At 36.1% G+C, this 23,691-nt stretch overlaps 5 protein-coding genes and 1 pseudogene across 5 annotated transcripts; 2 read left to right on the forward strand and 4 right to left on the reverse strand.

Moving 5' to 3' along the window:
* Positions 1-50: 50 nt before the first annotated feature.
* On the forward strand, positions 51-3,669 carry LOC103837731 (putative proline-rich receptor-like protein kinase PERK6). Its single transcript, XM_009114109.3, has 7 exons — positions 51-986; positions 1,449-2,087; positions 2,175-2,245; positions 2,536-2,612; positions 2,718-2,862; positions 2,951-3,112; positions 3,188-3,669. The coding sequence occupies exons 1-7, from the start codon at positions 326-328 to the stop codon at positions 3,473-3,475; spliced, it is 2,043 nt and encodes a 680-aa protein (XP_009112357.1). The 5' UTR covers positions 51-325; the 3' UTR covers positions 3,476-3,669.
* A 184-nt stretch (positions 3,670-3,853) lies between these two features.
* Positions 3,854-8,794, reverse strand: LOC103837757 (annotated as a pseudogene).
* Positions 8,795-10,157: 1,363 nt separating this feature from the next.
* LOC103838412 (actin-2) lies at positions 10,158-12,477 on the reverse strand. The gene is made up of 5 exons (XM_018658258.2): positions 12,222-12,477; positions 11,813-11,885; positions 11,331-11,724; positions 10,639-11,252; positions 10,158-10,560 (listed from the first exon to the last, which is right to left on the reverse strand). Exons 2-5 carry the CDS (start codon positions 11,870-11,872, stop codon positions 10,495-10,497), a joined length of 1,134 nt encoding a protein of 377 aa, XP_018513774.1. The 5' UTR covers positions 11,873-11,885; positions 12,222-12,477; the 3' UTR covers positions 10,158-10,494.
* Positions 12,478-14,257: 1,780 nt separating this feature from the next.
* Positions 14,258-18,241, reverse strand: LOC103837772 (RING-H2 finger protein ATL78-like). The gene has a single exon (XM_033290130.1). The coding sequence runs from the start codon at positions 16,917-16,919 to the stop codon at positions 16,245-16,247; it is 675 nt and encodes a 224-aa protein (XP_033146021.1). The 5' UTR covers positions 16,920-18,241; the 3' UTR covers positions 14,258-16,244.
* Positions 18,242-19,044: 803 nt separating this feature from the next.
* On the forward strand, positions 19,045-20,758 carry LOC103838421 (B3 domain-containing protein REM9-like). The gene is made up of 2 exons (XM_033290123.1): positions 19,045-19,905; positions 19,976-20,758. The coding sequence occupies exons 1-2, from the start codon at positions 19,480-19,482 to the stop codon at positions 20,231-20,233; spliced, it is 684 nt and encodes a 227-aa protein (XP_033146014.1). The 5' UTR covers positions 19,045-19,479; the 3' UTR covers positions 20,234-20,758.
* Positions 20,759-21,497: 739 nt separating this feature from the next.
* LOC103837782 (RING-H2 finger protein ATL77-like) lies at positions 21,498-22,772 on the reverse strand. The gene has a single exon (XM_009114159.3). It carries the CDS (start codon positions 22,299-22,301, stop codon positions 21,672-21,674), a length of 630 nt encoding a protein of 209 aa, XP_009112407.1. The 5' UTR covers positions 22,302-22,772; the 3' UTR covers positions 21,498-21,671.
* Between the last annotated feature and the right edge of the window lie 919 nt (positions 22,773-23,691).

A 23,691-nucleotide genomic window follows, 5' to 3' on the forward strand; every position in this document is an offset into this window, starting at 1 on the left:
TGTCTATTTATCTCTCGCTTCTTTCTTCGGTACACCAACCGATTTGTTTGTAATAAAACATCGACTTCTAGCCTGTAATTTTCTATTACAAATTTAGCTGAAGGTACATAATTTGCATGGCTGTATTAAATCCCAAATATAGACCCTACAAAAATAAGACATTTGAAAATCTGAAAGCATTCTTAAAAATAGGATTTGGAACACAACAAAGAGCTTTGTGTGTTCTCTTTGTTCAAATCCTCTCTCTCTCTTTAAGAAAAAAAATCTTAAGGAGAGAGCTTCCGAATAAAAAAAAAAAACAAAAAAGAAACATCAAAAAGATATTATGGCGGAGGGGCAATCCCCAGAGAACTCACCTCCGTCATCTACACCTCCATCTCCTCCCTCCTCCGACACCACTCAACAGCAATCTCCTCCGACTCCTGACTCATCCTCCTCCTCTCCTCCTTCGTCTTCGCCACCAGCTACTACTCCTCCGCCCGATAATGCTTCCTCTCCTCCACCGCCGGATAATGCTTCCTCTCCTCCACCACCTTCTTCAGACTCACAATCTCCACCACAAGGCAACAATAACAACAACAACAACAATGGTGGAAACAATGACAACAACAACAACAACAATAACAATGGTGGAGGAAGCAACAATGGTAATAACAACAACAATGGGAATAATAACAACAATAATGGCAACAGTGGTGGAGGAAGCAACAATAATTCTCCTTCGCCTCCTTCTAGAAACAACAATGGTGGAGGAAGCAACAATAACTCTCCTTCCCCGCCAAGATCGCTAGCTCCTCCTAGATCAAGCGGTGGTGGCTCAAACTCGTCACGTAACGATGTTAATACGGGCGCTATCATAGGTATTGTGGCTGGTGCTGGATTGTTGCTTCTTGTTATGATCTTGTTCTGCGTCTGTTGCTGTCGCAAGAAGAAAAAGAAGCATCAGATGCCGTACTACGCAAGCAATGGCTACGCCACAGGCAAAGGTAAACACATTAATAGTCAACACCAAGTCACAAAAAAAAAACACCAAGTCACAAACCTAAACTAGTTTCTGTTTTTGAGCCTTCCTTGTGCACCAAGATAACTCAATAAATAACCTAACTCAATATAATCTTCTTACCTTCAAACCACATTTCAAAGTTTTGTGGAAAACCCAATAAATTTTATTTTCTTGTTACCCAAGAAATAAGATTAAACAAAGTCACCAACCATAGCGTCCTAGCATATTACCTAGTTTCTGTTTTGGAACCTTTCTTGTGCACCAAGAAAACTCAATAAATAACCTAACGAAACAAAATCTTCTTACCTTCAAAACACATTTCAGTGCTTCATAATCTTTTTACATACAGCGAATTTGATATATTGTGGAGAACCAATCAAATATTGTTTTCTTGTATCCCAAGAAATAAGGTTGAACAAAGTCTCCGTTTTGTTAATCTTCTTAGGTGGGGGTGATCAATACCAACAACAGTACAACCAAAGCGGTCATGTAATGAATATGTCTGGTCAATATTCTGGATCAAACCACGGTAATAACAACTGGATGAATTCGCCACCTCCACCACCACCTGGAAGCTGGCAACCATCTCAACCACCCGTCTCAGGAGGTTTAAACAGCAGCGAGATCTACTCAGGTCCGCACGGTCCGGCTCTACCACCACCTCACCCTTCAGTGGCTCTAGGTTTCAACCAGAGCACATTCACCTACGACGAGCTAGCTGCAGCAACTCAAGGCTTCTCTAAAGATAGACTGTTAGGGCAAGGTGGTTTCGGGTATGTTTTCAAGGGAATACTTCCCAATGGTAAGGAGATCGCTGTGAAGAGTCTTAAAGCGGGAAGTGGACAAGGAGAGCGAGAGTTTCAAGCTGAGGTCGAGATCATTAGTCGAGTTCACCATCGGTTCCTTGTGTCTCTTGTTGGGTATTGTATTGCAGGAGAACAGAGGATGTTGGTTTATGAGTTCTTACCTAATGACACACTTGAGTTTCATCTCCATGGTAAAAATGGTACCATGCTTGATTGGCCTACAAGGCTCCAGATTGCTTTGGGATCAGCTAAAGGGCTTGCTTACTTGCATGAAGATTGTGAGTCAAAACAAATCTTTCAATGATCCTATAGAGGTCTAACTAGAGAGATGTGATCAAACTTTTAACTTAAATTTGTGTGCTTAGGTCATCCAAGAATCATTCATAGAGACATTAAAGCTTCAAACATCCTGCTTGATGAAACATTTGAAGCCAAGGTATGCTCATGATTTTGAACATCATTCTTATAAATTCTCTGTGTTGTGACTGGACTAGACGCTCTACAAGAGCCAAGATGTTTGTCACCTGATGTCCAACCCTTTGCGTTTGCTTTGTATGATATTGTCCGTTTTAGGTCTAAACCCTCACAAGTTTGTTTTTGGAATGGTTGATTTCCAAAGAGATACCAGACCTTTTTGGTTTAGTATCTGATTTTGGATTTGGATTTTGTCCTAACATTTTAATATTTTTGTTTTTATTTATAACTGGACTTGGCTCAAATCTTCAGGTTGCTGACTTCGGTTTAGCAAAGCTATCTCAAGACAACGTTACACATGTGTCCACTCGTATCATGGGAACTTTCGGGTGATAAAAACATAGCTATTTCAAAAACATATTCTTGATTTCTAATCTCAACCCACAAATCTTTTTCTCTAAATCAAGAATCTCTTATTCTGAATCAAATGACAGGTACTTGGCTCCAGAGTATGCGTCAAGCGGGAAACTAACAGACAGGTCAGATGTTTTCTCCTTTGGAGTGATGCTTCTTGAGCTCATAACCGGACGTCGACCTGTTGATCTCACTGGTGAAATGGAAGACAGCTTAGCTGATTGGGTCAGTAACATATATACAAACATCACAAATTGTGATAATCTTGGTGGCCTAACGATCTATATACAAACTATGTTACTTTGTTACACAGGCAAGACCCTTATGCTTAAACGCAGCTCAGGATGGAGATTACAGTGAACTAGTTGATCCACGTCTCGAGAACCAATACGAGCCTTATGAGATGGCAAGAATGGTGGCTTGTGCTGTTGCAGCCATCAGACACTCAGCCAGACGCAGGCCTAAGATGAGCCAAGTAAGTTTTAGGACATAATTAATCATAGGTACGATCCAAACCACATGCTCCGAGTCACTCTATGATATTTAACAGATTGTTCGAGCTCTAGAGGGAGATGCATCGTTAGATGATCTAAACGAAGCGAAGCCTGGACAAAGTGCACTCTTCGGAAGGGGTTCAAGCTCGGACTATGACTCGGGAAGTTACACTGCGGATATGAAGAAGTTCAGGAAAGTGGCGTTGGATAGCCAGGAGTATGGTGCAAGCAGTGAGTATGGGAACACGAGCGAGTACGGTCTTGACCCGTCTTCCTCGAGCAGCGAGGAGGCTCGTAGGGGAGGAGCTAACAACAACAAAACAACTCCTAACCGAGAGTTTTGATTTAGCTGTTAGATTCAAACAATTCAATCCTTGCTGTGTTTTTGTGTGTTTTGTTTCCTTGTGGAATCTTTAAACTTTTTTTTAATTTTTATTTTCGTGTCAGATTCTGACCGTTAATGTGTTTGTGTCTGTGAAGAAGTATTCAAACATTTGATTGATAAACTATACTAAATGTCTCTGCTAATATTGAATTATTATTTCTCTCTCTCTCCATTCACAATCTTTTCTAACGAGGGAGGAAGTCAACAACCCAGATTGAATCAAATCTTCATGAGTCCTCTGGCTGCTAATATACGAACAAATGCCAGTGGGTAATCTCTGGTTGTTTCAACTTATGTCACTGCATCTGTCTTAACCCAACACTAGATTTTCGTTCTCATTAGGAAGAAGAAAGTAGTGATAGCGATCTAGAGAAAAAAAATGATTCTGTGACCGCAAGGATTGCAATACAAACAAAGTACCAAAGGCAGTGCTAATATACGAGAATAAGAGTTTGTTTCTCACACTTCTCCCACCTTATGTCCCACACTATGTTCCGAGAGGCAAAGATCGCTTCTATGCCATAAAAACAGCTCATTTAGCTGTATTTAGCCTGAGAAGGTATAAAGATTGATCAGTCTCTCGCATTTATCAAGATAGTACAGTAAATAAAATATCCTTTGCAACCACCAACTAGGCAAGGTTTTTGTAACTGGCCATTGAAGTAAAAGTTGCCGCATATATCTATCTAAACTCCATCCATAACGGTACTAACTAATATATAGAAACTAAAAGCTAAACAGATGCAATCATCACCTTGTGGGTGAGTGTTCTATCTATGGATATTGAGCATAGCTTTAGCCTCCTTCTCCTGCTCAACCAAACCTTCACTAGCATACTCCCTCAACAACTCCATCTTCTTCTTCAGCAACACCATCTTCTCATCAGGCAAAGGAACATGCACCACAAACTCCCTCTCCTTCTCCTCCTTCTCCCTCTCCCTCTCCCTCTCCTTCCTCTCCTCCTCAACAACATCCTCCTCCTCCTCAAACAAAACCTCCTTCGCAGCTCCAACGCTCACAACCTCCGCCGCCCCCTTCCTCGCCTTCCGGCGGCTTCTCGAAAAGCTCCCTAACTCCGGGAAGCTTCTTCGCCGCGCCGAAGTAACGGTAGCCAGGACCTCGTCCGCTTCAACAATGTTTCCTTCCAAATCCGTCATCTTAGCGCCGTGTCTATTGTAATTAGGACCGCCGAGCTCGACGATCCGACGCTCCCAGTGCCATCTCTCTCTGAGAAGCTTGTTGATCTCGTCGTTGAGGTCTCGGAGGCGGTGCTCGCCTTCTGAATCTCGGCGACTTTGCGGCTGATCTCTCGCATGATCTGGTGTCTCCATTTGTCTGCGTCGGCGAGGTCTCGGCACTCGGAGGCGAGGTAAGGACGGCGCTGTACGGGCTTCTTGTTCTCTGATTCTTTCATGGTGACGAACCTGTTGAGCATCGACTGCGCTTTCTCTTCGTTACGAGCCATCTTTGATCTTCTGGAGTTACGATTTAGGATTGATTATCTTCGGAAGAACGAAGCTCAGTGACAAGAGATCGACTCTTCTCTAGTTTTTTTTGCGGGTAAACCCTAATTTGCAGGAGTGCGAGAGGGAGGGAAGAGAGACGACGAAGGAAGGGGGAGTGAGTAATTGAATTCGATGCTGTACTATTTTTTCTCAATCCTATGGCAGCCCAAGTTAGAAGCCCATATTCAAGGCCTGTTTAATGAATAAACATGGACGGACCCAGTGAAAACTTGGTTCAGAGTATTGATCTCTTCAACGACTTGACTTTTTATAAACAACGTTTACCAAATGTGCTCATAATATAGCTTGAGCGTACATACTTAACTTACTTTATAGGAGTAATAAAAATTGCGATTTATACTCAATTTGTTTTTTTTTTTTGAAAAAAAAAATGAATATATGAGAGTTATTTGTTAAAGTAAGTTATACTCAATTTGTTAAAAAGAGAATACTTGTTTCCGAATACTTGCTCAAAATATGTTATTTGTATCATTCTTTTACTTGCTATTTAGTGGTAGATATGAGAGTTACTTGTAAATAGTTTAAAATATTTAAGAATTACTTGTTAAATAATCTATACTATTAAAGCAGAATACCTACTAGGATTCTACCCCTGCCTTTTCAAGTTATTTACAAGTCTCTGCCATTGCCTTTTTATCCTTTTAAAAATTTAAATGTCGCCAGTTATTTTAAACCAATCGCAAGCCTTCGATTTTTTAAACATATTCAAATCGTTTTTATGCCCATCTATGATTAAGTTTAGGCTTTTTTTTTAAATCCAAACATGAATGAATATTCAGCCCATCAAAATTATCTTCATGATGAAACACCCTATACCATTGAAACCCCACCAAAATCATCATCTTTTTTCTGGCAAACCTTATGCCCTGAAATGAAAACACTAACCAAGATGAATCAATGTTCATAATAATAATAAACTTATTTAAATTATATTTACATACAACATGACACCTACATATATGTTGTCTCCTTTAAAAAATGCAATATATAATGGTCGACACTTTAATCAAACCAAAAAAATTAAAATATATTTGACCACAACTTAGTATGGTATAATTCAAAAATTTATAACAATATTTATTTACAAATCTAATTATTTTTTAAACAACCAATAAATTTATAAATATTTTGGATACCATATCTATTCGAACTATAATTTTTCAACAAATCCCCTAATTTTCGTAAGCAATTTAAAAACAGGTAATTAAATTGGAATGTCAAATCCATTCTAAGTATATTCTTTAGCTCATTCCGTGTTATTCTCTTCCTATTAAAAAAAAAAATAGATTATGGCAAAGCTTCACTATTTCATACCTATATTAAATGTAACCGAATATATAGAGGAAGTAGATTATACGATTTGCCTAAAATCACGCTTTAAAGAATTACATCTATTCATATTGCGTGTGCAATACCCACATAATATCTTGGGATTTCGAATTAGGGACTGAACCTTCCTAATATTAACAATTATTCATATCGAAATCAAAACCATAAAATCTCGAAAGATACGATCTAGAGTGTGCATCAAGTTACACGGAAAACCTAAACACCTCTCCCTTCGACCTCTTCCTATTATAAATAGCAATCACCTCTTCCTAATCAAACCCACACCGTAAAAAAAAGCAATGGCTACACAAAAGAAAATCCAAACATCGAGTGCCTCTAATGAAAAAGTGACCATTCAACACTTTAGGCCCCGACACACTACTAAATTTCTCTTGGATCCAAAACATTCAACTATCAGGTGAAACCATGGAGTTCATCTTAGCTGATGAGAATGTAAGCAATCGTAGCTGCCTATTTATAGTTTTGAAATATGTAAATTTTGTTTAAGTATGTCTTTTTGAAAAGTTTGATTGTGTTCTTAAATATTTCTATCTGATTTTTTACATATACAAGGGTGATAAGATTCAAGCAACATGTAAAATGACTTACATTGAGAGTAAAGGGAGGCTTCTGGCGCAAAATCTGGAATTTCCATGTTAGACCTGCAATAGGAGCTTATCGATCAACAAACCATCAATACAATACTCGATCCAATCACATGAATGATGAGTTGTATCTTAATTTGGCCGACTTTCAAACGGTTTTTTCTGGAACACTTGATGAAAAAATTTAATTGGTAAATATAAGTCACTATAGATTAGAAACTAAAAGTTTTTGCGATCAATACTAACCTGTTTCCAACTGAATAATGGCTCAAACGATTATATTGCAAGACCTGCACATGCACTGTATTCATTAATAATACAACTCAATATAATCTATACTTTCCCACTATCTTTTATGAATATCTTTACTAAATTAAATCAATACTTATCTGGAAATTATTAATGCCTTGCTTATGTCTGAGTCCAATGTCTTTTATGTGAATTCTGGCACTAAGAAGCCACTGAAAGATCTGCACATGAACTGTATACACTAATAAGACAACTCAATATAAAGTAGAACTACCAAACAGTTTTAGTTAAAAGGTAACTTAATAAACAAAGTGTAACGCTTATCTTCGTACTTTAAGGTTTTGTCCTCATCTCCTTCCTCAGCATACTATTTTCTACATGATATATGTCAAATAAAAGAGTTAAACACATTAAAATAAAACAGAACAGGCGTATAAGAAGATAAATATAAATAGTCTATAACAGATTTGGTCAAAGCGCTAGCGTTTTAGCCTGAGCTTCTTTCAGGCTTAGATTTATCGTGTTGTCCCTCTCAAAGCGGTAAACGATATCTGCGACAGTAACAACATATCAAGTATGTGAAGAAATCTATTTTCTTCATAGTATGCTTATATTATGACTTTTCTAAGCTAAATTCAACATGTTTTGACAATAATATAGGAGAGTCTTCGTAAATGCTCACCTTATGTTCCTGGTTTCTTCAGATGTTCGACATCTCCAAGAGGTGAAAAGTGATGGTGTTCGTTTGTTCTCTTTAATAATATTTCAGATCTAATATTCCTTCACCTGCATGTTAGGATTTGTCAACAAATAACTCGATTAGGACTTCTATTACAGATAGAAGAAAACAAATTGCGGATGAGTAAACGATGTTATACCTTAAAATTACGAGTTTCTGATATCGTCTTTACCAAATCTGAGTCGTACAGCTTCGATTTTCAACATCGACAACGATTTCTCTTCATCTCATCCTTTGTCGATTAAGAGACCGTTCTATATGTCTGTCTTTTTTTTTCTTGCCTTTACAGTTTTTTTTTTTTTAAATCTGAGCCGTCTAAAAGACCAAAGATATATGTTCAGTTTTGTTGGGTTACAAATGAGATGAACCATTTTTTGGTGGCCCATTCTATTTGCAAATTTGTTGGGTTTCGTTAATATCTATTAAACTATCTTTAAATATATGGGCTTTGCCTTAATTATTTCAATATTTTAGATTATGAGTTTATCAAAATTTTATACATTGCCTTTGATATTATATTAAAATGTCAAATTTACAATTAATAAATATAAACATATAAGTCATTCTAGAATATAAATCACAAGTTGGAATAGATTATATTCACTTTAAAACCGACTCAGTTATATATATATATATATATATATATATATATATTATAAATTAGCATTAGATTATATATTATATTACCTTTATATCTTTAGAATTATCATCCTAAACATATAAAACAACTACTACACATATACAAAAAAAATCTTATCATATGTAATTTTTTCAGAAAAATATATGTTATAAAATTTAACTTTTATAAAATAAAATATTTCAAACAATACAATCCCGCGCTTTGAAAGCGCGGGTCAAAATCTAGTATTCTATTAGAAATTAATATCAGTTTTTCTTTTACTTACTTTAATAGGAAAAAAAATGTAAGTTATTGTAAACTAAATAATTGTGCATATTATAAACTAGAAAAATGAACAAAAATATGAATATCTCAATGTAGGAGTATTGGTGATGATTGGTGATGATTGGTTCGACTGTGGCTTTAAAATTTAGTTGTAGATGTTTAGCTGTAGATAAATTAGTTGTAGTTGTAAAGTTATTACTGTAGATTTTTTCTGCAGAGACTTTTGTTATAGTTAAATTTGTTGTAGCTGTAAGTTATAGGCTGTAGATATTTTAAAATAAAATATATGAAATATGTGTTGCATATATAAAATTATTATTTTATATGAATTAAAATAATTTATATTAATATTTTTATAAATTATCAAAATTTATTGTAATTTAAAATGTGATATGTAAATGATATTTATATTATTTAAATATCTTAATAATTAAAAAACACTCAAATTCAAAATTAAAATATTTATAAAAGTTTTTGTTATGATTATATAATTTATTTGATATTATAGATATTTTTTTATTTTACAGATTCTACAGCCTATAAAAGGATGATGTAGCATTTTTGTCTAAAATACATAAGAAAAAGTTTTGCTTTATTTTTTTTTTGTAGCTTTAAAAATAAAGGTAAAGCATGACTGGTAAAACTAAATAAAAACTTGATGTAGACTTTAATTTTTAAAAGTAAAGTTATAGCATGATTGGTAAAATTTAATGATTTAAAAATAAATAATGCTAAAGTAAGAAGATAAAGCCCAACCAATCACCTCCATTATTTACTTTTCACAATAATAAAATATTTTTTTCTTCAACAAACAATGAGTAAATCAAGCTGGGTAACTAACATTTGTTCCAAACCTTTTTTATTAAAATATATTATAAAATCTTCCCGTTTTAAATGGGAAATAGTTTAAACATAAGCTTCCTAGTCTATGTATACTTGTTCCATACTTGTTAACTGTTTTATTTATAAGTATCTAAATTCTTTTACTTTAATATATGATCTAACAACAATGAGTATTTGAAAAATCAAACGGATATATATTATTTATACCCAGCCCTAGCTCATAATTAGTAAAAACAAGATCAATTTGAAATTCCTGTGACTTTATTATAATGTCGTCTATCATGTAAAAGTATTATCAAGGTTCTAGTAACCAAGAGATGCACTTTGGAACTAGTTTGGTGGTTCTTTTGGCTAAATATAAATATCAAAATGAATATTAATGTGTTACACAATATGTGATGTCAACAAACTAGTATGAGATTTAAGAAGATTGTGCCACATTAAAATCAATAGAATCGTATCTCATACAATACGTATATTAACAAAACAAAGAGTATCAAAGGTTCTTCTTCCCAGTGTTGAAAGAAATTATAGAAAAATAAGAAGACATCAAATCGGTCACTCGAGTAACAAAAACAATGGACTATAACGCAAAACGAAAGCTGTTTCTTTCAAACGCAGACGTAAGGTAAAATCCCATAAGAGTTTTGTTACACGCAAGTGCACAGAAACAAAAGAAAGAAAATGAAACAAACAAATGGAGAAGCAAATAGGATAGGGAAAAAAAAAGAAACTTTGATCCCATTCATAAAACCCACAGCCTTTACTTGAGAGAGAGAGAGCTTAGAAGCATTTTCTGTGAACAATCCCTGGACCTGCCTCATCATACTCAGCCTTGGAGATCCACATCTATTCAAGAACAATCATATAAATGATTATCAGTGCCTTATAAGAAAATAAATAATCATGTTCATGTCAATGTCATACCTGCTGGAATGTGCTGAGGGAAGCAAGAATGGAACCACCGATCCACACACTGTACTTCCTCTCGGGAGGTGCAACCACCTTAATCTTCATGCTGCTAGGTGCAAGTGCTGTGATCTCTTTGCTCATACGGTCTGCAATACCCGAGAACATAGTGGTTCCACCACTGAGCACGATGTTACCGTACAAGTCCTTCCTGATATCCACGTCACACTTCATGATCGAGTTGTAAGTCGTCTCGTGGATTCCAGCAGCTTCCATTCCCACGAACGACGGCTGGAACAAGACCTCCGGGCACCTGAATCTCTCAGCACCGATGGTGATCACTTGCCCGTCGGGCAACTCGTAGTTCTTCTCGATGGAAGAGCTGGTTTTGGAAGTCTCCATCTCCTGCTCGTAGTCGACAGCGACAAAGGAAAGCTTCTCCTTGATGTCTCTCACAATTTCCCGCTCGGCTGTTGTGGTGAACATGTAGCCTCTCTCGGTAAGGATCTTCATGAGGTAATCAGTAAGGTCACGACCAGCGAGGTCGAGACGGAGGATGGCGTGGGGGAGAGAGAAACCCTCGTAGATTGGCACAGTGTGAGACACACCATCACCAGAATCAAGCACAATACCTGTTCAATGGAGAGAGACAATCAGCACTCACTCAGTTTCAAAATGATAGTACAAAGAGATGCTTAAGATGTACTAACCGGTAGTACGACCACTGGCGTACAAGGAGAGAACAGCTTGAATAGCGACATACATAGCCGGAGAGTTGAAAGTTTCAAACATGATCTGAGTCATCTTCTCTCTGTTAGCCTTTGGGTTAAGAGGAGCCTCGGTAAGAAGAACCGGGTGCTCTTCAGGAGCGATACGGAGCTCATTGTAGAAAGTGTGATGCCAGATCTTCTCCATGTCATCCCAGTTGCTAACAACACCGTGCTCGATGGGGTACTTCAAGGTGAGGATACCTCTCTTGGACTGTGCCTCGTCACCGACGTAGGCATCCTTCTGGTTCATCCCAACCATGACACCGTGATGCCTTGGCCTACCAACAACACTGGGGAAAACAGCCCTGGGAGCATCGTCGCCGGCGAAACCAGCCTGTACATATAAATTATAAAATCATCAAAAAAGGAGAACATTCCACAGATCTGAAAAAAAGAGAGTACAGAGAGGATAAGTAACTAACCTTGACCATTCCGGTACCATTGTCACAGACGATGGGTTGAATGTCATCAGCCTCAGCCATTTTTTTTAATAAGCTGCACAAATGAGCCACAATCAGACTACTCAACCACAGTGTTCGGTGACCGAAGTCAACCGACTAATCTTGAATACATCCATGAACAGAGCGTTCCTTAATCGGTTAACTTCATCTGAGTTCAAGATTTCAATCTAACCTTAAGAGTTCAGATTCTAATTGGTAAAAACAGTGAATCTGAATATGGATCTATGCCTATAGAGATCAAGATCAATCATCAAGACTAGTCAATCTAAAGACGATCGGTCAACTGAAAACTCAAATTCTAAGAAAATCATAAGGGATCATAGCGATTCCAGATCTAGATCCAGCAGATAAAGTAGATCCGTAAAGTTACCGTGAGTTAGAAAGATCGGAAGAAGAAGAAGAAGATGAGATCGAAGAAAGAAGAACTAAGGAATCAAGACGATTCTCTCTCTTTCTTCTGGCTTAGTCTTCCTCCTCTCTCTTTCTTTCTTCGTCTCGCCGGGGATAATGAAGGTGAGGATAACGAGAGACAATCCAAAGAGGGAGAAACAATGTTGAATTTAAATAGGCGGGCTTATTATCTCTACTACTTTATTTTCCGCCTTTCAAATATAAATAAATAAATAATTATCGACAAGGACGAATCATTTCGACCATAAGAACAGATAACGTGACCTGGCTGTCAGACAGCCTTTTCCCTCGTGTTAACTCTACTTAACTGCCCTTTTTTAATTTAATTCTCAGCCGTTTGATTAATTAAGATTTATTTTCGTCATCCGTTGGATTAGTTAAGATTTAATTTGTTTTGCTGAGATGGCTCCACTGTGATCGGTTCGGCCTAAAATGACAGCTCCATTTTCTTTTATTTTTTTCTGATTGTTTTTCTTTTTTTTTTTCTTATTAGCTAGTGTTAAGCAAGCCGAGTCAATCCAGGCAACGATGGTCGTGGTTGCTTGTTCGATTAAATTTCACAAAATTCAACTTAATTAATTCATTTTCTATTAGGATTGAATCGTATTTCTTTTATTTTTTAAAGTGGAATAGTAAGATCAGGCCGTGAAAGAAAGTGACTTTCATGATGTGTTAAAATATAATATTTCATTCCATTCACGACTAATGTATTAAATAGTTCCTACTACATGTACATCCGAAGTCGTCAAAACGATTGTAGATTATTTATACTATATTTGCTGACACACAAATAAGAGTTTCTGAAATAGTTATTTATTGTTTACCATATGTCATTGCTATAAGTAATGTCAAGTTGAGATACAAAATACATGGAGTCTAGCCCTTTTTCTTGTGCCATATATATATATATATATATATATATATATGCAATTAGATAATGATAACCTATATAACCTATCTATCGATTCAATTGAGATATGTCTTTTCTAACGTTACTAACGGGTATCTTGACTCTTGGCATGGAGCTATGTATTAATAGTTTTTCTATTGCGAATCGCTCTAGATTTAACCTATGAATTTGAAGTGTTTTAGGTTACAAATGCATGTATTACGTGGCAAATTTCCTCTGGACCTCATTCTATAGTTTTTCAGGGACCACATCTTAGTTAGATTACGAACTGAGTGTATTTTATTTTTTAACAAACTTAGTATATAAACGTATGATAGTTAGATCATATCATCCTAGGCATAACAAGTTTAAGTGTTAGCAGTAACGCTGCAATCCTCATATTCAGTCCCTAAAAACTAACAAAATTAAACGACTATGACCCATCCTCATTAACTTTTTCGTTAGACGAAAACCCAAAAAGTCAACTTTATGTGATCCACGTGAATCGCACATGCTGAGTACAATCGAATCAGGCCAGAGAGAGGGAAAGTTGGAAAAAGAATGTGGGAAGGTTAAGCTGGCACGTACGAAAACGTTGTGTCCATCATTACGAAACTACTTGTGGTTTTCATTGCTGCTATTATGATTACATTTGATTCTCACTATTTATTATATGATGAGGCAGGCCATGTTCATGTTTTTAGCATAATGTAATATTTTCTAATATAAAAGTCACCTATATGCTGTCAAAAAAAAATACACATATATATAGCAGGCCACATTCATGTTCTTTTGTTGGAGAAAAGTCAAGTAAGGTTAGTTATTCTCTGGATTTAGAATGTAATTAATGGGTTGCTTGATCCTAGAGATATATAGCTTTTTCGATCCCTCTCAACTTAGCTAGTAGTGGCACACCACAATCATGAATCCACCCATAAAGTTGTATTGCTTTTTTTGGAATATGAATTTAGTTACCTCTAAATTCATGTGGTGGTTTAAGGCTTTAAGCTTACATGTAACAATAAAATGAAATGGATACTATATTAATACTTCATTTTTTTCAACCACGAAGTTCCAGATTTATGTTTTTTTTTTTAAAGTTTCAGATTTATTTATCTAATAATATATTGTTCCAAAATATATATATATATATATATATATATATTGTTTCCATCGATAGTATACTTTATATTTAAATCTGTATAAGCAGTAGTAGTATAAATTCGTACAACAAAGAAAATGATACAAGCATATGAAGCATCTATCCCTACAATAATGTAATATGAAATTCGTTTGCTAATTTTTATTTTAATACTTTTAACCAACTTATTCAACAACTTATAAAATAATGCAGTTATGATGTCATTGTTAAGATAACTAATTAAATTAAATAGTTGAAAATAATTAACCACGTGCTAGTGGTATGGTGGTAGCATAGAGTTCCAGCATCGCTAAGCGAACTGAATTCGAATCCGACGATATCAGATATCCCAAACACGTGACCATCGGTGATTTAATATTCCTTCGCCGGAAAGTGGTTTACCATTTTTTTAGTTGAAAATAATTGCGTAAAAAATAAACAAGAAATAATACCATAGTTAAGCAGATGAACCGAATTTTAACGACTACCATTTATTGCTTTATAGATCAAGTAATCTTCATACAGAGGAGGTTAAATACATGATGGAACATAAAATGGGAAATAAAGCTCAAAGTTTTTTATATAGCTTTACAAAATGAATGACGTCGTTCAATTATTAAAGTTATTGAATTCTTGTTGGAAAGAAGTGTGAATTATTATCAACAAAACATGACAATAATAGATGAAGACCTAACCATTACTTGTTTATGGTGATTCAGTTCACGCGAACCATTCAAATATCCGGTACACCGTACACCGGACGCTTACGGGCTATGATCGTGGAAGATCAACTCAAGGAATTATGTAGAAGCAGAACTAAATTATTGTTTTTCAAGCAACAAATGATGATTATACTGTTTAGTAAACTTTGGTATGTTGGGCTTTATTAATAGGTTCAAAAAAAGACCTGACTATACAATCTTTGGTTTTTATCTAATGCACAACTAGCACAAGCATTCATGTATAATTGGTTTGCTATTTCTTTTTGAATTCCAGATGTCCATGTCTATATTTAGTTGGAACTGAAAACCATGGGCCTTTGGACCATAGTTTGAAGCAGTTTGTCAAGTTTACTCAACTAATTGCTTGTCTCTCTCGAATACTCCAAGATTGTCTCTTTAGGTGCAGTACCAGTATAAGCCACACCATTTTTGTTGGTACTGTTACATTTGATGCTCACTCAGTGGCTTTTCAGTCTTGAATGATTGAATTTTTTGGCACTTAATGTCTATAGATTCTGTAACCTCAATTTTGATATTTGACAGCACCAACACTGGTTGTTTATTCATCGTACCATATTTACTTTCTATCTTCTGATTTGACTCTATGGTGGTTTTCTTGCTCAGATTCCATTCTTCTTTAAGCCGTTTGTTCTAGGTGTGTCACCTATGTATCTTTCTCAATCTTGGACTTGTTCTCATTTGGGTGGATTATATTAAAGCATCTTTTCTCTTGTAGGGTCTTTTTAGTATTCCTTGTTGCTTATTTTGGTCACGTTTTTATATTATCCGATGCCTACTCACTTTAATACAAGTTTGATAACCAAACAAGAAAGGTCTCCTTCTTGTTCTTTAGTTCGAAATTATTTTAATTTACATAGCTTGTTATGCTATTAATCAATATGGTAATCACTATTAAACAAACAAGTTAGTGGCATTACATGATTAAGGATTTCTCTGAGTTGATTTGATACCCTCACTTTAAGTGTTTTGCCTTCTCAGCTTCCTTATCTTTGGAGTTTCACGTGACTCAAAAATCTTATATTGGGATGTCTTATTGTGAAATGTACACTTTCAGACGTTCATGAGTGAACAAAGCAACATGTCATAATAATCTTTAAAACTGTACAGCGGAAATGATAACGCTATCTTGAATATGAAACTACATATAAACCCTGATTTTATATATCAAGTTTTACAACATAACTGCGCCCAAGTCTACTTGGACTGTATTTAGAAACCGAGTATCAATCTTTCTGGTCCTAATGGTGCTATATCCACGCTAATGATGCCATGTGGTGGTTGATTACGTGATGAGGACGCCTCACTGCATCCAGCTATCTTCTGGCAAGTCTGAATGAGGCAGTGCCTGCATGTGGGACAGGAAGAGTGTGAACTTAGCCATTTGTCTATACACCGGACATGGAATCCATGGTGGCACTTTGGCAGAAGCTTGACTCGCTCCCCGGATACAAACTCTGAGAGACATATGGCACACTCTGTATCTAGGCCAGGCAGCTTAAGCTCCATAGAGTAACTTAGCGTCTGGAAACTCTTCAAGGCTTTTCGTTTGACCCCAGTGTTGGCCAAGCGAACTGCGAGCTCGTTATTAGCTTCGGATGATAACAAATTGGAGTACCTCATCACCACTCTAATGATGGAATGTAGTCCAAGTGAGCAAACTAGTGCAAAGAAGAGAACTGAGAGGACTATGACAACGTTTGTATCAAGGCTCATATGGTGGGCATAAGAGAGTGAAGCTTCTTGAGTGTCTGCAAATGGGGGCGACGCTATGGTTGGTGGTTGAGAAGATAAATGAAGTAGTAGTCGTCTTGAGTAAAATTTTCCAAGAACATTTTGGAAGAGCTCACTTGGTTTGATTGTGGGAGAAAAAGTTGCAGTCGACATGATAAAAGATAGATCTTCTAGGTTGCATTGCAGGTTCTATATATATATATATATATATATATATAGTGGAAAGGTAAAGGTTTCGTATACTTTCTGACATATAATGTAAATTATTTTAATCAAAAAACTTTTGAATTAGTAGAGACCCTTTGGTGTACTGTTTTATTTATTAGTCTGCACCTTATATAGTTATTCACTGAATTTGTATGATCTTAGTGTGCTTTCTTATTGAGAATGGACCCTTCTTACCATTTACTGCAATTGTAGACCCATGTGGCAGTAAATTTGGCAAATCAAATCCTCAAGAGTTGCTCATAGGGACCCATGAGCTTTAGCTGGAGCAGCCATGAAGCTTCCCTAATCTTTGAATTAGCATTGAAATATACACCTGTTGGGTGTATACTGACCTTTCTCTGTTCTGTCTTAGATATTATGGTTTTTATTATATCTTATGCCAAAAGATGTTTGATGCAAACAATTTTTTAATGACTATGAGGTTCTAGACCCTAATTCTTGTACATCTTCGACGATGAGGCACAAACTATATTAAATTAATTCTCCTTAATATAACAGATCTCTCCTAACGGAAATCAAACGTATGACTATCTGATCCAAGAGTTTAGGCAAACTCTTTGTTGGTATGTTTGATGCAAACTAAGTTATGCCGTGACATCCATCTATACATTATCTTGATTTATATCCAACAAAATTCTCTCATATTCTTTTATCGTTATTATGTTTTTCTTGGTTGGTTGTTACTTATATTCTTATGTGTTTCTGGGACACTGATTCCAAATGATGCATTAGTTAGTGGTAGATTTTATGTATATTGATGTTGCAAAGCAGGGGAGATCTATCTTTTTTGGCACCAGTATCACTCTGAAAATTACTTAAAGACTGTAAGCCTATCTGAAAATGATTTGTCTTTTCTTTTGTATGTGCCACGAGGTTCCATATAACAGATAGTGGACTGTTTTCTTATCCCTTCCTGAAAGTGATTAACTTTGCCTTTATTGCTTTATGTTGCTTGGAATACCATGTGATACTCGTGCGTTCTGGTTGACATTCTTTATTTGGTATTCTTCCTACTACGTGATTAAGTGAAGGAGTAAAATGTCAGTAGATTAAAGTTTAGAGCATGATTTAATGCTGTATCAGTTTACTGCATCTCTCCAAATGGCTTGAGAGAAATGTAACTTAAGTGGATCAGCTGATGATCTGATAGGGTGGTAATTGGAGGTATCCAGTTTCCTTGGGACACCAATTTTAAGAATATTTTTCAGACTGCATTTGATTTTGAATTGGTTTGGCCTCATCGAATGTGTTTGAAGAGATCTAAACTTGTTATGTGAACGCGGTAATTAAATATCTTCTTGTGCTGGAATTTGCTATTCTCTAATACAAAGCTTTTGGCTCTTTTAGTTCTATTATTGATCTTCAATCTTTAGTTCTATTATTGGCCACCAAATTTTTTTTGTAGGCTTCCAAATTAAGGAATTTAAAAAAAAAAATATTTATACCCCTTGAAATCTCAGATACGGTCTCTGGTTTGTCTATGAAAACCATGTGCCTTGTACTCCTGCCCCTACACAGTTTTGGCTTTTTAGGGTAATAATAGATGGTTTCGTCCCCTCCCACCAAAGAAACAAGGGCTTAATTGAACACTATATACAGTGAGTGCACCAGCCACCAGTTTCTCATTAATAAAAGGTTGATAATGATTGGTTGCTTTCTAGCCAACCGCAGTTGTTTTTGTAGTTGTACAATCTTAGTTCAACGAATAGCTTAACTGCAACTGTCGAGTGTTGACCACTGTAAAGTCCTACGTTACCTGTAAACCAAACTCTTAAGTTGTTAACTAATGTATTAAGACCATGCGCAGTAGGGGTTTTAGTTAGGTTCATGGGCTCGAGTTCTAAGGGGCCGATGAATAAAAGAAAATAAAAAATGAGTTTGTTTTGATGAACCGGGCCTTGCGAGTGATACTGTATGAAGCGGGTTCAAGCCACGCGTCGGGTGTTGATTTGCTGAACGAAAGCGCGTAGAGGAGGAGGAAAGTTGGGGTTCGACGTGTATCGCCTCATTTGTTCTTCTCCACCAAAAAGCTAGGGTTTTTTTCTGAGAGGCGATATTTCGTGCGACTTCGTCTCCCAGAGGTTTTCTCGTTCTAATCGACGACGGAGTGTCTTCTCCACTTGCTCAGGTGAGTATCGAGTAGATTGAGGGTTGAATTGGTTCGATTTTGTGGTGGAAACTCGAAACCGTTTTCTCGGATTTCAATTCAAAATTGGGGCTTTCGCGTTAGGGATGTAAATCGAAGTCTGGGTTTCGAATAATTGCTGTAAATCGTCATGATCGTTTCATGTAGGGTTCGTTTCTCTGAATGTTCGAAAGGGATTTGCGATTTGTGTGATTTAAAATCGATTTGGGGTTTTTTATTTAGGGTTCTTAATCGATATGGGAGTTCAATTGTGGTAATGTGTGCTAATAATCTGTCGTTAATGTGTGCTAATAATTGCGATTGAGGGTTCACGGTTTGTTTAAAACTCGATTGTTGCAGATGGAAACTCCCCGAGAACCTCATTTCTTCAAGCCTCTTCTTCCTGGTTTTCAAAGTGGCGTCGCAATAGCACTTGACTTCTACTCAAAACACATACAAGGGGCTGAGATCAATAAACCATGGAAGCTAAGATCGGACGCTTCAGATCAAATTTGGGAGGTGATCCGAGAAGGCAGGACACTCACCAAAGGTTGGAAAAAGTTCACCGAAGCACATGATCTTCGAATCGGTGACATTGTCATCTTCAAACACGAAGGAGACATGGTCTTTCATGTGACTCCTTTTGGTCCTAGCTGTTGTGAGATTCAGTATACACATCCTCACATCGTTAAGGAAGAAGCCGACGCAGATGATGCTCCTACTTTCTCATACGACTACTGCTTCTTGGCTGAGGTTACTCCTACAAATCAAAAGGACGACAAAATGGTTCGTAAAATTTAGTTATTTATTTGTTTCTAGTACTGCTTCTTGGCTGATGTTATGTATGTGTTTGTAGTTTCTTCCTGTGGAAGCTATGAGGTGTGGTGCTTTGAACCAACAATGCAAAGAGGTCAAACTTGTCAACAAGGAGGGAAAGTCATGGACTGCGCGCTTCGGATTTAGCGAATCAGACGGCGCATATTACATCAGCAGAGGGTGGAGAAAGTTCTGTCGTGATAACAGATGCACCAACGGAGATTTGTTTGTGTTCAACGTGGTTGGAGACGGGACGACAACTCCATTACTGTGTGTATGTCCGGAAAGAGTGTACTGAACTACTAATCAAGCACTTCAGCAGAATCGATGGTAAGTCTTCTCATTTGACTTGTTTGTGTTGTCTATATCTTCAATGTTACTACTTTGCTTCTGCTTTAACTTGTGTTCTCTTCTTCTACAGGTAGCATTGCTTCTACCTCACGAAATTAGATGGCTCTTTTGCGGTCTTTCCTCTCTATCATCTTAACTTGTTTCTTTTTGTTTCATTAGCAACTTATCAACTTATGTATTTCGGTTTGTAAAACTTGAATGGTTTTTCTATGTGAACTTTTATCCTAAGTTAAACATTCTCGAACTTAATTCCTTTGTTGAATGCGTAGACTGATCATCGAACAAAATGTTTCTATGAATTGAATTTAAGTTAAGAAACAACATAAAATTTTAAAACATAGCTTTTCTACATTTGAAAACACAAACCAAAACTTAAACTCCAAAACTAAAACATAGGTTGAATAAAATGTTTTCATAAATTTTATAATATATTTTAATATTTTATTCATGTATTCTGAATAATTTTAATTTTTTTTTTAAAAAAAAAATATTATTATTTTATTCCTATGAACTTCTTCTCCGGGTTCACTAATGCAGAAAACTACAAATTCGGGTTCATAACTGTTCATGGGCCCACAAAAAAATATTAAAAAAATTTGGTGAACCCCAAAGTGGGGTTCACCAATGCTCATGCTCTAATTACCACGGTTTGATACTGAAGCTTTCCATTAATGTCTCATACCACGTGTGATGTGTGTTGCCTCTTGACTGATATATTACTACAAGAAAAAAGTATTCCTCAAAGTAGCTTTTAGGTTTGACTATTACCCACTCACGTAGTGACTTAGGTGGGTTTCCTTGACCTTATTACGGGTTGGGTCCCTTACCCTATACCTTTCCAGGCACACCGAGTTGATTTGTTTATCATTAGGACCAATAATCCATAACATAGTCTTACCCAATATACTTACCGTTTTTGAGACATATAGATGTTACTATACCAAGGTTAATGAGTGGATGTGGATGGATTTGTAACTGATCAGTGCAGGCCTAAATGGCATCATGTATTCTTTGTTCTGCTTGGTCGTGCAATACTCTGGCGTCCCTGAGCTTCATAGAAACCATAACTTTCAGACCGTTCAAAAGTAGTAGTTACTTAGTTTTACTCTATGTTTGTGATATGAATATGCAGGTGAATTCTTTAAAAATAATTTATCAAAACTTTTCTTGGTAGATGATGGTTTTGATTTTGAGTATTTCATAGGAGTAAATAATTTAAATGTTGATGAACTTATGATGCCACGGGAAGCTTAAGATAAATCCTCTTTGCATTTTGGGTTTCAAGAAAAAATAAAAAAGAAAAAGCTCCATTGTATCTTGACTTTGGAATCCTATTGTCTAGGAACATAAACTGTGTTCAAATCTAATTTTTTTGTTGGCGTATTCTAGCTGTTTTCTCTATAAGTGTTTACTCTTGCTTCACGTTCAAGAGGAGCAATCATGACATATATCCTCTCCGTTGGTGTTGCTACAACCTGATCAGCTTCATCTCCTAAGATCTTTTGGCATGTCTCAACCAAGGAGTGTCTGCATTTCGGACAAGTCACATGCTGCTTAAGCCACTTGTCGATGCAGCGAACGTGGAAGCCATGATTACACTTTGGAAGCAGCCGTACCTGTTCTCCAGCTACGAAATCAGACAAGCAAATGACACACTCCTCACCGAGCCCTGAGAGGTTCATCTCAGGTGAGTATTTTATTACCGGGAACATCTTGAGAGCTTTCTTCTTGATCCCTTTGTTTGCTGTTGCTGAGCCACGTGGTGTTGACGGGCTAGAGATGGGATCAGCGATCATGAAACTCGAGGAACGTCTGAATATGCAACCGATTACGTAATGCAACCCGAGGGAGCCGATGATACCGCAGACAAGGATAGATAGAACCATGAGAACGTTGCCGCTCAAGTTGTTCTTGTCAGGTACATGAGCTTCTTGTTGGTGCATGTTGTGATCAAATGGCAGTTGCTGAAGCAACTTTCTGGAGATGAAATGTTCTTGGAAGACTTCAGAATACATCTTTATTCTCTTTTAGCTTAGCGTTGGTTTCTCTTGTGATGTTTTGCTCTGTGTTTATTCCCTTGGGTGATTGAAATTGGTGTTTATATATAGCTTTAGTGCTACTTAGTTAGTGGGGGGCTATAAGAACTAAATATTTTAAAGAGCATTTAGTTGTTGGTTTTGGAAAGTTCATTCTCTATCTCTTAAATGGGGTGGTAAAATGAGATGCGGAGTTTGGGACCCAGAAAGTGCCTAGCCAATGCCATGAGTCCTCGTGTACATGTTGTGCCTCCGTCCATATCTTTTCCAAATACAAAATGCTTTTGTAGGGACATTTATTTAGTGTTTTTTTTGTCAACAAATTTAGTGTTGCTAAATAACTTGTATATATCCCGTTACATATTATACAAAAATATAACATAAATAAACGTGATACCAGTTATTGTATGAATCTTATTATAATTATGAGGAAGGGACCTAGTTGTATCTCTATAGTGATGTGGCGAGTTGTAAAGGAGTGCTGTGTTTGTGCATAATTCTCTGTATTATATAGTGTACTTCTCATTACATGTGCCGTGTCGCTTCATAATTCTATTTATACTGTTAAAAAATATGTACAAAATCTGGCATTTTTAATAAATCAAAAATTTAGTTAGTTTTCTCGAGTAAAATTTCCTAATCTTGGAGATGATTTCAAATAAGGTCAGTGAACTTATTTTATATGTAGAAATAGAATTACAATTGCTTATCGTGGACGGTAAAAAGATAGACCTATGTTGTTTAGATAACTGTTCTTTTCATTTCATATCTCTATGCTCTTTGTAGGATATATATATATATATATATACAAAATTGTTTTTGATCAGTGCAATGATTTTCCAAGATTACAAAAAAAGTGATTATTCCAGATCTAAACGATGAGCTTTTTTTTGCATATATTGGAACCCTTTTCTGAATTATCAAGTTTTATATAATTTACACCAAAAAAAAATGTTTTATATAATCTATTCATTTATTCGTTTTGCAAGAAGCCAAAAGAAAAGAATAAATGTAACAGATGTTAACTGCTCTATTGCCCTATCTCGCCTCTACTCCACAAACGTTATCGTCTGAATTTCGTTGACTTTTGCGTTCGTGATAATCTTCCCTAACCTTTTTTGAACTATTTTGATGCCTTAAAATTCGTTACAAGTTTGATGAAACCATAAAAAGCTATATAATTTCTTACAAGTTTGTTATAAGCAATAAAAATTTACGACATTTGCAATCCATAGAGCTTAATAACACCTTAAGCTAAAAATTAAAGACAACTTGACTAGAGCCCTTGACTAGAGCCAGTTATATAACATCATCTTCCCTTACCTTAATCTCTGATTTGATGCCATGTTTACTTGCTTTTAATCAATGT

The sequence above is a fragment of the Brassica rapa genome, chromosome A01 (assembly GCF_000309985.2).
Source record: "Brassica rapa cultivar Chiifu-401-42 chromosome A01, CAAS_Brap_v3.01, whole genome shotgun sequence".
Taxonomy (NCBI): domain Eukaryota; kingdom Viridiplantae; phylum Streptophyta; class Magnoliopsida; order Brassicales; family Brassicaceae; genus Brassica; species Brassica rapa.